The sequence below is a fragment of the Oncorhynchus clarkii genome, chromosome 16 (genome assembly GCF_045791955.1).
Source record: "Oncorhynchus clarkii lewisi isolate Uvic-CL-2024 chromosome 16, UVic_Ocla_1.0, whole genome shotgun sequence".
Classification (NCBI taxonomy): domain Eukaryota; kingdom Metazoa; phylum Chordata; class Actinopteri; order Salmoniformes; family Salmonidae; genus Oncorhynchus; species Oncorhynchus clarkii.
This window is the reverse complement of record NC_092162.1, coordinates 14,386,592-14,400,737: the sequence shown is the minus strand read 5'-3', so window position 1 is coordinate 14,400,737 and position 14,146 is coordinate 14,386,592. Positions and strand designations below refer to the sequence as shown.

The 14,146-nt window shown below is 42.2% G+C and overlaps 1 protein-coding gene across 4 annotated transcripts; it reads right to left on the bottom strand.

The window, feature by feature from the left end:
* Positions 1-40: 40 nt before the first annotated feature.
* On the bottom strand, positions 41-12,305 carry LOC139368015 (palmitoyltransferase ZDHHC16B-like). Of its 4 annotated transcripts, XM_071106502.1 has the most exons (11): positions 11,661-11,815; positions 11,402-11,530; positions 8,434-8,687; positions 7,836-8,030; positions 7,625-7,713; positions 7,508-7,536; positions 7,165-7,298; positions 4,453-4,538; positions 2,619-2,742; positions 2,456-2,526; positions 41-2,380 (listed from the first exon to the last, which is right to left on the bottom strand). In XM_071106502.1, exons 3-11 carry the CDS (start codon positions 8,677-8,679, stop codon positions 2,272-2,274), a joined length of 1,083 nt encoding a protein of 360 aa, XP_070962603.1. In that variant the 5' UTR covers positions 8,680-8,687; positions 11,402-11,530; positions 11,661-11,815; the 3' UTR covers positions 41-2,271. The 4 variants fall into 4 exon arrangements, 3 of the variants coding, with proteins under 3 accessions (XP_070962603.1, XP_070962600.1, XP_070962602.1); XR_011626917.1 differs by lacking the exons at positions 11,402-11,530; positions 11,661-11,815 and adding an exon at positions 12,203-12,305 and having other exon boundaries at positions 2,619-3,152; XM_071106499.1 differs by lacking the exons at positions 11,402-11,530; positions 11,661-11,815 and adding an exon at positions 12,203-12,305.
* Between the last annotated feature and the right edge of the window lie 1,841 nt (positions 12,306-14,146).

The window sequence follows — 14,146 nt, the reverse complement described above, 5'->3', positions numbered from 1 at the left end:
TCAGTGCTTTAAAATCAAGAGCTCAATCAAAGAAGCTGGATGAAGTTTCCAAAAACAATCCTTTATCAAATATTAAAACAAGCTAATATCAATCGTAATGATACAGATGTGCGCAATATAGTGAAACAGTTTCTATTGGTCATGTCACAGCAGCCATCCACATAGCCCCTCCCGTTACAGGCTGGCCACAAGAAATATCCCAACCATTCTAGGAATTCTAACTGATGGCCATATTCGAGACCAGCAAAGAGGAAGTCTGCAGCTTCCAGAGCGTATGACCATGTTAAGTGATCTTAATGTTGGTTAAGCCAGGTGTACACTACACAACTTTCAGAATTAACGTCGCTGAGCCTCTCAAAAACCTCAAGGATCTGACCCATTTTTTTCTAATTCAATTTTCACCTAAAATGACATACCCAAATCTAAACTGCCTGTAGCTCAGGACCTGAAGCAAGGATATGCATATTATTGATTCCTTTGAAAATAATGTAGGAGAATAACACATTAGATCTGGTAAAATATATTTTTTAAAGCAAGAGAAAGACCACAATGTATTATTCCAGTTTAGGTGTAATTTAGATTTGCCACTAGATGGCAACAGTCTCTGCAAAGTTTTAGACTGATCCAATGTATCAAGTCTGCCCAAATGTGCTTAATTGGTTTATTGATACATTTTCAAGTGCCTAGCTGTGCACTCTCCTCAACAATAGCATGGTATTATTTCACTAGTAGCTACTGTAAATTGGACATTGCAGTTAACTTATTCTTGTTAATCTTTCTGCTCATCACGTTAGCGCAACCATCCCCCGGGGGGAGGACACTGATTCCGTAGAGGTTAAATAACCTCTTTCCTGTAGTTGTCTTGCCAACATAGTGGTGCGCACTAAACGATGTGGTACAGACAGGGGTCAAACACTACAAGATAATTCACTTGTTTGTGAGGATTCTAGATACCACGCAAAAAAGGTTAGATTTAATGTAGCTACAACGAGCTGTCTCAACAGCCTCAAACGTTTTCAGTCAGACCTTCACGCTGTAGCCAAATTGTATTTGTATGCTATTTTAATATAATTAACCAATGATATCAGGCCACAACTGTCCATGATTACAGACCTGTGTCTTTTGACACTATATAAATGAGTCATCTCGCAGTGTTTGTCATTATACCCTGATGAAAACAGCTTGTCTGTCGTTTCGACATAAATGGACAAATAGTTTTGCATCTGAGCTCCTAGAGTGTGCGGATCTATTTTAAGACTTTCACGCTTGCCATACAGAGTTGAAATATCTAGCCAACATTTTGAATTTAATAACATTGCTGTAACGACTTAACGCTTTGGTTAAAGGGATGTACAAACACGTACTAATAGTATTCATGGCTCCGGCTCGAGCACCTACACATTCTGTGTGATGCGAAACGTCATCTCACTGGCGAGCTCTCATTGGCTATTGCTTATCACCATTCTCAAAACTTATTGCACATTTCACACTACAAGATCATTGCTGATTTTGTGCCGATAAAGTAAAACCCATGTTTGAAAATACCGATCTCAAAAACTTGACCGGGACAGCTATCGGGACCAAAATCGTGTAGTGTACACGCCGCTTTTTAGTGGGGAAATCAATGTGGGAGAGGTTGGATAACAGTAGAAAATACATTACTGTACTTTGCATTAGTGCCTGATAATTAACAAATAGAAAACAGGTTAAAGATTTAACATAACAAGGCACATAGCAATGTTTTGACAATTCCTAATATTGACAGGGGCACTGCTCAGTAACATGAGCACCATAATCTAACTGGAGCCTGAATAGTAATATTGTTTATGTAATTCTGTCAAAGTCTGCAGACTACTCACCCATAGTTGGACAATGGCCAAGGCATGTGGTTATCTAGCTCGAACCTAGCCTTTGGTGGAAAGCTGTTCTTTGGCACTGAAAAAGTCCAAACTGCTTCTTCTGTGACTTCAATACAATTAAAAAGCAGACACTTCACATCAACTTTGGACAACATACCTAACAGTACAAAAACAGTCAGTCCACAAGACAAGGAGACTATTAAAAGACAGGACCATCAGTTCACATGACAGTGACTGGCGGTCCGATTAAGGTCCCTGGACTCATGGGCCACAATCAACACCAAATAGTCCACTCCTCAGAGGCTGAAATAAGTATTCTGTCTGGCCCCACCATCCAGGGGCCAGGGCTATAGCAGTGATTATGGCCCATAAAGTGGAGATGAGAAACTGTCCAGCAGCGAGTAGTGGGAGGTTAGATGGTCATAGGGTCTCTTCTGGTGAGAGCCCGAGGGCATTCCCATATCAGTCCATCTTCATGGGGAACGTGGCTAGACGGCAGGAGGACTCTGGTCAACCAGTGACTGTGGGAAGAGGAAGACAAACAAACTCTGTAAGAACAATCATATGTTTCACAACAGACTAAAAACAAGACTTACCTCGTCTCCTCCACACCAAACAAAACTTTCCAATTGTTTATTTTCCCATAGTGGTATGGATTTCGGAACACCTTACAAAAGAGAAACAGGCTTTACTCACTAATTCCAAACTGGTACACCATGTTGATATTTTGGTAAACCCACAGAGTCCAATAAGCCTCACCTTTCCTTTCTCCTTTAAACGTCTGATTTCTTTCTTGTTGATGTGTCTCTCCACACTGGTCTCTCCTCGAGTGATGAGGATAGCATGCCACAGGGTCAGACCTCCCAGAGCAACTGCCACCGAACTGCAGGGCATACAAACAGCGATCATGACCATCTGTCAATTGTACAGTCGTGGCCAAAAGTTGAGAATGACAAATATTGAATTTCAAAGTCTGCTGCCTCAATTTGTATGATGGCAATTTGCATATACTCCAGAATGTTACAATGAGTGATCAAATTAATTGCAAAGTCCATCTGCCATGCAAATGAACTGAATCTCCCCAAAAAACATTTCCACTGCATTTCAGCCCTGCCACAAAAGGACCAGCTGACATCATGTCAGTGATTCTCTCGTTAACTCAGGTGTGAGTGTTGATGAGGACAAGACTGGAGATCACTCTGTCATGCCGATTGAGTTCAAATAACAGACTGGAAGCTTCAAAAGGAGGGTGGTGCTTGAAATCATTGTTCTTCCTCTGTCAACTATGGTTACCTGCAAGGAAACACGTGCAGTCATCATTGCTTTGCACAAAAATGGCTTCACAGGCAAGGATATTGCTACCACTAAGATTGCACCTAAATCATCCATTTATCGGATCATCAAGAACTTCAAGGAGAGCGGTTCAATTGTTCTGAACGCTTCAGGGTGTCAAAGAAAGTCCAGCAAGCGACAGGACCGTCTCCTAAAGTTGATTCAGCTGCGAGATCGGGGCACCACCAGTACAGAGCTTGCTCAGGAATGGATGCAGGCAGGTGTGAGTGCATCTTCACACACAGTGAGGCGAAGACTTTTGGAGAATGGCCTGGTGTCAAGAAGGGCAGCAAAGAAGCCACTTCTCTCCAGGAAAAACATCAGGGACAGACTGATATTCTGCAAAAGGTACAGGGATTAGACTGCTGAGGACTGGGGTAAAGTCATTCTCTGATGAATCCCCTTTCCGAATGTTTGGGGCATCCGGAAAAAAGCTTGTCTGGAGAAGGTGAGTGTGGCCACGACTACCATCAGTCCTGTGTCATGCCAACAGTAAAGCATCCTGAGACCATTCATGTGTGGGGTTGCTTCTCAGCCAAGGGAGTGGGCTCACTCACAATTTTGCCTAAGAACACAGCCATGAATTAAGAATGGTACCAACACATCCTCCGAGAGCAACTTCTCCAACCATCCAGGAACAGTTTGGTGACGAACAATGCCTTTCCCAGCATGATGGCACCTTGCAATGAGGCAAAAGTGATAACTAAGTGGCTTGGGGAACAAAACATCAATATTTTGGGTTAATGGCCAGGAAACTCCCCAGATCTTAATCCCATTGAGAACTTGTGGTCAATCCTCAAGAGGCAGGTGGCCAAACAAAAACCCACAAATTCTGACAAACTGCAAGCATTGATTATGCAAGAATGGGCTGCCATCAGTCAGGATGTGGCCCAGAAGTTCATTTACAGCATGCCAGGGCAGATTGCAAAGGTCTTGAAAAAGAATGGGTCAACACTGCAAATATTGACTCTTTGCATCAACTTCATGTAATTGTCAATAAAAGCCTTTGACACTTATGAAATGCTTGTAATTATACTTCAGTATTCCATAGTAACATCTGACAAATATCTAAAGACACCGAGGCAGCAGACTTTGAAAATGTATGTCATTCAAAACTTTTGACCATGACTGTACTGAACACAACTCAAGATGAGGTCTATTTGAGAACACACACAGAACAGCCATAGCAGTTCACCACAACAAAACAGTTGACTATCTACTATAAAACCCAAAACTTTTAGCGGTTACAAATTTGTCTCACCTTGTCAGTACCCAAATGAAAATGACACCATTGTGGACCATCTTTTCCCTGAAGGAAAACAGTGCTGGTGGGGTCTGATAGTAGCTCTAGAAAGAAAGCAAAACCAAACATGAAAATCAGTTTAATTGTGGGGCTTGCACAGCAAAAAACCCCAGCTTAAATGTTCAACCTTCTACTTAAGCACACTACTCCTCTTACACCGTTTAAGCTAGAAACGCACTTTAAAATGTGTAGAATGGCCTCACTCGAGTTGCAGTTCAATTAGTAAATGTGATACCAATGGGTATTCCACAGGGTTAAACTAGAGGTCGACCGATTATGATTTTTCAACACCGATACCGATTAATCGGTCGATTTAAAAATTAAAAATGTATTTGTAATAATGACAATTACAACAATACTGAATTCACTTATTTTAACTTAATATAATACATCAATAAAATCAATTTAGCCTCAAGTAAATAATGAAACATGTTCAATTTGGTTTAAATAATGCAAAAACAAAGTGTTGGAGAAGAACGTAAAAGTGCAATATGTGCTATGTAAGAAAGCTAACGTTTCAGTTCCTTGCTCAGAACATATGAAAGCTGGTGGTTCCTTTTAACATGAGTCTTCAATATTCCCAGGTAAGAAGTTTTAGGTTGTAGTTATTGGACTATTTCCCTCTATACCATTTGTATTTCATTAACCTTTGACGATTGGATGTTTTTATAGGCACTTTAGTATTGCCAGTGTAACAGTATAGCTTCCGTCCCTCTCCTCGCTCCTCCCTGGGCTCGAACCAGCAACACAAAGACAACAGCCACCACATCGAAGCAGCGTTACCCATGCAAGGGAAACAACCACCCCAAGGCTCAGAGCGAGTGAAGTTTGAAACGCTATTAGCATGCGCTAACTAGCCAGCCAGCCAGCCAAACGCACGAAAGGGCTGTTTGAATGAATGTTTACGTGCCTGCTTCTGCCTACCACCGCTCAGTCAAATACTTGTATGCTCAGTCAGATGATATGCAACACAGGACACGCTAGATAATATCTAGTAATATCATCAACCATGTGTAGTTAACTAGTGATTATGATTGATCGTTTTTTATAAGATAAGTTTAATGCCAGCTAGCAACTTACCTTGGCTTACAGCATTTGCGTAACAGGCATTCAGTCTCCTTGTGGAGTGCAACGAGAGAGAGGCAGGTCGTTATTGCGTTGGACTAGTTAACTGTAACGTTGCAAGATTAGATCCCCCGAGCTGACATTTCCGATTGTTATGAAAACTTGAAATCGGCCCTAATTAATCGGCCATTCCGATTAATCGGTCGACCTCTAGGTTAAACCACCAACCACAAAAGGCCTAATCACAAACAGTAGCTGGGTTAACAAAGGAGCACATCCACGGTCCTCAGAATGTAACTAGTGGCAAAGCAGCAAAACTCTAGATGCCAAGTCTGTAGCCAATCATAGTTCTAGGTCCCTTGGCATGGGACTCAATGGGACCAATCACATGGGACTTTGCCTGGCTTGAGGAGAGAGCTGCAGTCTCACTGGGCACATAGAAGGCCCCATACTACACATGGAGACGATTGCCTAATTGTTGTCAAATGTTGATTGTTAATTGACAGTGGGACCCAGTGTTGCCAAGTGGACCTTTGCAGTCTGTCAATCTGTAGTACTACCCTCTCCAAATAAATCTGCAGTTTTAATTTTGGTCAACACACCAGGGCCCGGTTTCCCAAACAGCCTTAAGATGCTTTTGGAAAACCAGGCCCTGTTCTGAGTGCTGTGATTTCAAGAACCTTTTGTACTACATGGCCAGACTGAGAAGCAGTCTGTCACCTACTCTTATCACTGGCTCCCTCTGTGGCTCCCCATTCACACTGCTAATGGATCAATGTCAATACACACTGGTTACATCCCAAAATCGCACCCTATTCCATATGTAGTGCACTACTTTTGACCAGAGCCCACAATGCTCTGGTCAATAGTAGTGCACTATATAGGGAATAAAATGCCATTTGGGGGACAACAGCCAAATGCAGGAGAGAAGTTAGTGCCGTTGATTAGCTAAATCAGAACTCATAATAGTGAGAAAATATTGACTAGACTGGTTATGGGTTATCATCATGATACCTCTGTAGCTAGAGAGAATTTGTCACACAGCGATGGAAGCATTTTTTAAATCTAAAACAGTGAGGTGTTGCCTACCAGCCATAGAATCTGTTACTATATAAACTCCCATCTTACCATGGTGGACTGGTGTCAAAACAGTTATTGATCTTGATCCTGGAGACTTTAATTTGCATTAGACTTGACAAGAAACAAGTGTATTTAATTGCTGTTAATGTTTCAGCTGATGTCTTTGATTCCTACATTCAAAGCTCCCTTGGAGCTCCTTTTTTGCCTGTCTCTTTAGCTAAACTTGCGGCAGCTCAACTTGACACATCATGCTCAGAATGTATGGCCTTTCGCTTACCTATACGACAAGCCCACGCCTCAACTAGCACATAAGAGAAGGAAAAATGTGGCAAAGACATGCCAGACTCTATCCAAACAGTCATGAACCAAGCGGCCTCACTCAATCAGGGTGTTTGGTCCACATGTCAATAACAAGGCATGATTTACGCGGAGGGCAGTACTCCGAATACTCTTTGAAAGTCAAAATGTCAAGCCTTCTAGAACCTCTAAGAAGCTGACATTCTTCCGTCTGTTGATCTCCCTCACCTCGACAGCGTTGTAAGCCTCTATGAACATGTCTTTGCAGCTGACGCTGCAGTACATGCAGCCCATGGTCATGTAGAGGCAGAAGGAGAAAAAGTAGCGGTGGTTGAAGTGGCCCACACAGTTGTTGAGCCAAGCTGGTGTCACAAGGCAAGTTAAGGTCAAAGTTAATGAGGCAGATCTAACAAAAATAAAACATTTTGGAATGCGAGAGATTATTCAATTGAATGACTGTCCCCCCTTGGGTTTTAACATGTATTAAATTAAAATAAAAAGACTACACAAAAAAAGGAATCTGACAGATGAGATGTTGAAGACTGTTTGTGGGTCTCGATAGAAAGGATACGACAGTGGTGATCCATCTTCAGAATACACCTGGAATGAAAGAAAGTCACTCATTGTGATTGACCTGCGCCATGGACTAGAGCTATCCAGTAGAGGTTTTGTAGAGTCCTTAACTTACGTATTGCAGATGCTGCAGTGGTGAGTTCTGGCTGGTTTGGGGACGATGCATTTCTTACAGATGGTCACTGACGGTGTATCACTTTTAACCTGAGAAACAAACCAAAAAAAGGGAAATAGAAGACCATTATTTCACAACCACACCTAAAACTGCTTATTGCCTGTGTCTTCACAAAACCGATTTTCTGCAGGCATTAGAGCAGGCACCTCACCTGTGGTGGGTGTCCAGGGGAGGTGGTGGTGGCCTTGTAGTAGTGGAAGAGGACCATCATGAGGACCCAGTGGCCATAGGTGAGGTGCCAGATGATCCACAGCAGTGGGTAGGTGTTGAGGATAACAGGCAACAGGCACAGGTAGACAACGACCACCACAGAGCTGGTGAGGGCAATCACCAGGCACACAAATACCTGGGAACAGAGGAGAGGAGGACACGGACAGAGGGAACAACTCATGAGGGAGCGTGAAAGGCGAAAAAACTGTGGGAAAAAAAATGGAAGAGCAAAAAGGTTAATGTAACCAAACATGGGATATTTAATTAACTTTCCTATATTTAATTAACTACATTAAAACAAAGCTATTTGACTGTACATCTACAGACAGGGCAGCAGATAGCCTAGCAGTTAAGAGCGTTGGGCCAGTAACCGAAAGGTTGCTGGTTTGAATTCCCAAACCAACTAGGTGAAAAATCTGTTGACGTGCCCTTTAAGGTACTTGACCCTAACTGTTCCTGAAAGTTGCTCTGGATAAGAGCATCTGTTAAATGACTCAAATGTATATCAAATGTATCAGAAAGGTGATCTATTGACTTACCACCCCAAACCAGCGAGTCACATTGTCCACAATCCAGTAGATGGGTTCAAAGACACAGTCCAGGTAGGTGTCAGAGTTGGTGAGGCTGTTGAAGTAGAGGGAGTTGAGCAGCAGCTTCCAGTAGCTCCACAGCTCTCCTAGCTTCCTCCGGGGCTTGCTGGGGCGCACCCCTCGCTTAGGACACAGCCGGCACCAGCGCAGGCAAAGGCTCATCATCCTGGAGAACTGCCACCTCCAGCTGCGCATGGCCCAGTCTTCCAGAGACACACAACACAGAAGCAGGTGGAAAAACTACTACGACCGGAAAGAAGAACTTGGAATGTACAGTCATCCATATTGCAGATGATGTCATCGGCGTCACTCTGAGACATACAACCCACGGTTGAGTGGTGACACTCCCAGCTCGACACATACTGCAACTTCGGAGACCAGGGTTCAATCCCCGCATCCACCCTTCCTAATGTGTTCTTCTCCTCATCAAGATCCTCCATTAATTCTAATCTGTCTGAATAACACATGTATACAATACAAAGAGGGTGGAATTCTACTCTCCTTAAAAAAAGACTTTAGAACCTCATCTTATCTCTCAATTAAAGGGATACTTCAGGATTTTGGCAATGAGGCCCTTTATTTCCCCAGAGTCAGATGAACTCGTTGATACCATTTTTAAGTCTCTGCGTGCAGTTTGAAGGAAGATGTTAACAAGCTAAATTGCTAACTGCATTAGCTTGTGAAACTATCTCCATCTTCCTTCATACTGGACACAGAGACATAAAGATGGTATTTGCCAAAATCCTGAAGTATCTCTTTAAATGCTTAAACAACAACCAGCTCTCCAAGACCTAGAAAAGCTCATCAAGAGAGACGTCTGCTCAGCGCAGTCTTCCTCTCCACAGAGCGACGACAAGGCATTAAAGTAATTAAAACCAGGTGAGTGCCGTTTCCAATGGAACCAAAGGATGCATGTCCAGAAAATGGGACAGGGCTATCAGGTAATGAGTGCGTCCACTCTCACAAAACTTAGAATGTTAATAATTCATTAGAAATACAGTTCTGTAGCCGAGCCTTCTATTGAAAGTCCTTGGGTATGCAAAACCAGTAACCTTATAAGACACCAAAAGCCCAAGGATGAATTTCCTGAGGGGAATAAGTGGACAGCCATTCGGGGCATCAATTTCATGAAAGTGAGTATTAGTTACACTGATAAGGGGGAAGCATTGGTTAGGCTCTCCAGTACACTAAGGCCATACACATTTTGTTAAATGTTTTACAGATTATTTTTTTGAGTGAGGCGAGTGAACAACTAAACCGAAGTAGACCATCTTGTTAACATACTAGAGCAACCTTAGTTCAACATCTAGCGACCAAATATTTTTGCCTTTTGGGAGGCTAAATTAGGCAAGGTTCAGCCATAACTTGAGGGGAAAGTGTTTCCCTCTTCACTGGAGGCTTGGGGACATCATTTTTCGCTTTAAATTGTGCAATTTCCAGAAAAGTGAAGAGAGGCATTCATTCCAACTTTTAATTACATTTGTATGGCCTAACCATCAATTATAATGCTGGGACCTTCACTGTGGCCAGCTGTTTGGCCTACAACTGCCCCCTCTGTTGTCAATATGCAGAGTATGTAATCCCTCTTTACAACTTGCGCAGATAGAATGACAGAAATCTAATAATGCCAACAGTTGACCATGAAGTCACCCAGTATTACGTAGATCATTGATCAGTATATGGCAGCATGCCAGTCATAGAAAAGCTGCGTGGAACTGGAAAAGATTAGGGGTGATTTCCTGCCAAATCGACAGGCTGTTGTTGACTACCTACCAACTACACATGAATTTCCAAAAGGTAGAGTTCAGAGTGACATATTGGAACAAACCAGTATGAACAAAATGTGAACATGCAATCAATCTCTAAACCTGATCATCATCATCAGAAAGCTTGTTTTTCCTCAATCTCAGATTAACCCCTTCATTCTCAGTTTTACAACACAACAATTAAGCTCTTTAAGGCAGTGAGGGCAGTCTCTATGGCAACCTCCAAATCTGCCCAGCAAAGAAATGGTCTCCTCTGCTCTGCCAGGGTAAAAAGCCTTGCCCTGTCTGTCCCTGAAACAGGCTTAGCATATTTGTGTGCAGCACAAGCCTTGCAACTGGCAAGCTGCATTGACAACTCTAAACAGACACTTCAGTCTGTTTGTTGCTTCTGCTCAAGACTTTTCGCTCTCTGTGCCATTGCTGTCTCTTCGTTCAGTCCTCGGGGTAAACATTTACACCGGTGTTGACAGCACTGGGCCCAGGGGATGATGGAGTTGTTTTTTGGGGTTATTGTACTCCAGAAAATGGCCTCATTCTACAATCCGAAAGGATGCAAATGACATATTCACATATTAAGAAAACAATCCGCAAAATAGAATGTTAATGCAGTCAGGACTGAACAGTACGTTCTACATCCTAAAGTACTACATTTCTATGATCACATTCACACCATCAACACTCAAAATATTTGGAATGTCTGCAGCTCTGCACTGACTGCACAAATAACATAGCCCTAACTTCTTTCTAGTCTTAATTTTACATGGTTCTCTAACGTTAAAAAGGGGCAATCTGCAGTTACTACATACATTTTTGGACATCAATTAATTACATTTACCCATCAATTATTGAAGAATTTCTCTTATAAATGTCTCATGAGCTTAGTTCAACTGTCGCACCCCATCCTGAACCATTACTCAAACGTTTGAAAACAAACCCTATATAGCCTCAATGTGGTTAAAACGATCATTTTGATGCCATGGATGGCTCAGTCATTGTGTCCATAGCTCTGCTGATTAATTTGAGATTGAGAGCTAACATTTCTCCAGACCCATTTCTCAGCCTTTTTCCCGAAAAAGGTGGCAGGACTAGGGGAGTATGTTTCTTGTAACAACCTCCGATTGCCGCTTTAAGGCACAGACAAGCATACTCACTGTCATGTTAATATTTGTTGCCGCTGGCTACCACAAACGACAAACAATGTTGATAAGGTGCCACCAGCCTGGCAATCTTGATTGCTGAGTTTTCCGCTGGCAGGCCGCTCCATGACATTTGATTACAATCTGAGATGTGTGTTGATTGAAAAATATTACCATTTTATGATGGCTCGCTAGCAGCTAGATATGATAACTAGCTGGCTAATTACTAGTACTGACACCATTGATATGCCAATAATCAAAATATTTCACTCACCTTATCTTCCGACAAAATAGGACCAGCTAGGTTAAATGCATTGACATTCAAGTCATTATAACTGTGAAATGTTAGCTACACTCAAGAGATTTCGCAAAAATTGCGCGCGGAAGCAGACTATCTTATTTTCTTGTGTCAAAAATCCTCGAGACGTCGCGCCCCTTCGGACATGCATTGGATCTTGGGAAATTAATTTGTTTTGTACATTTCAAGATGTCAATAAAAACCGTTCCCTGCTAATCTGTTGATTGATTCAAGCTGCGCTACATCATCCATCATTTTGGGATTTTCATGTTTAATGAGTACCATAAATTATATCTGGAAACATTTCTTATTAGAGGAGAAAACAGCGTTGTCTCAAAATTGGTACTCCAAGCAGGAAGTGGAGACGTCATATGACTAGAGAGATACGGCATCTGTGCAGATGCCTATTTTTTGATCAAAAATCGGTATTTGCTGTTCTTTAAAACTTAAGAGTATAAACATCACATTGAAATAACATAGCTAGATGCATAACAGCAAATTCAAATGCGTGTACTTGCCTGATCTTGCTGGCATGATCTTGCTGTCATAACTAGTCAGAAGCCGTCAACTTTGTTTTTTGTTTTTTCTCTTTCTCTTTCTAACAAACAACATTCAGCATCAACGTATAGTCTCCACCCGGCACAGCCAGAAGAGGACTGGCCACCCCTCAGAGCCTGGTTCCGCTCTAGGTTTCTTCCTAGGTTCCTTCCATTCTAGGGAGTTTTTCCTAGCCACCGTGCTTCAACATCTGCAATGCTTGCTGTTTGGGGTTTTAGGCTGGGTTTCTGTATAGCACTTTGTGACATCGGCTGATATAAAAAGGACTTTATAAATACATTTGATTGATTGATTGATTGACCTGCATTAATACAAGCACACTGCAATATTTGCAAAATATATATATCAATATATATCAAAATAATATGAGGTTCCTGACAATAGACAAGCACAGAACTACATTTAAAAACAATTTTTTACAAAAAAGCATAAGTCGCCTACATATCAATGCACTCACACAAACTATCTAGGTCAAATAGGGGAGAGGCGTTGTGCCGTGAGGTGCTGCTTTATCTGTTTTTGAGACCAGATTTCCTGTTCACTTGAGCAATATGAGGTGCCACGGAGTTCCATGCAATGGCTCCATATAATTATGTACGCTTGAATTTGTTCTGAATTTGGAGTCTGTGAAAAGACCCCTGGTGGCATGTCTGGTGGGTTAAGTGTGTGTGTCAGAGCTGTGTGTAAATTGACTATGCAAACAATTTGGGATTTTCAAAACAATGTTTCTTCTAAAAAGATGAAGGGATGCAGTCGGTCTCTCCTCAACTCCTAAACAAGAGAGTCTGGCATACATAGTATTTATATCAGCCCTCTGATTACAATGAAGCGCAAGACATGCCGCTCTGTTCTGGGCCAGCTGCAGCTTAACTAGGTCTTTCCTTGCAGCACTGCACCACATGACTGGACAATAATCAAGATAAGACTAAACTAGAGCCTGCTGGACTTGCTTTTTGGAGTGTGGTGTCAAAAAAGCAGACCATCTCTTTATCACAGACAGACCTCTCCCCATCTTTACAACCATTGAATCTCTGTTTTGACCATGACAGTTTACAATCTAAGGTAACGCCAAGTAATTTTGTCTCCACAACTTGTTCAACAGCCATTCCATTCATTACCAGATTCAGCTGAGGTCTAGACCTTAGGGAATGATTTGTACCAAATACAATGCTCTTAGTTTTAGAGATGTTCAGGACCAGTTTATTACTGGCCACCCATTCCAAAACAGACTACCAATGAAAGAGTTGTAAGCATCAGGGTCTCCAAATGATTCATGCTAGTATAATCCTTATTTCCTCTTTCTCTCAGAAACGTGAGGTCAACACTGTGCTCTCTGACATCATCAAGCACATTATGCCGGATCGTGCCTTTGAGGATGCCTATGCTCAGCTCCAGTCCGTGATAAGGAAGATCCTTACCTACTTTCATGACTTCTCTATCCTCTTCTCCATGGTAAGCCTTGGTTTGATATTCTCCAATCTCACACAATCACTCATGTTTGTCAGTGGATTGATCTAATTAGTTTCTCTATGATTCTCCCTTAGGAGTGTTTTCTTCCCTTCGTGGACATGTCCCAGAAGGACAGCGTCAGGGTGGAGGTGTGTCTCTCCATCATGGACATCTTCAGTAAGTACGTCTGGTTTAGGCAACACCTTCGTTGATGTCATGCTACGTGGCTAATGACACCCAAGCTAAATATCTCTTCAACTCTTTTCTATGTGAACTCAGTTTGCTTCTGTGCATGTATCCATGTGTCTGTCTGTGTCTGTCCCTTCAGACACCAACAGGAGCACACTAGAGACCCTGTTATCCTCAATGCTCTACTGCACGTCTGCAAGACCATGCACGACTCTGTAAAGTAAGTAGTCAACTGTGGGTGGGTGTGTTATAAAGTGACCCTACTC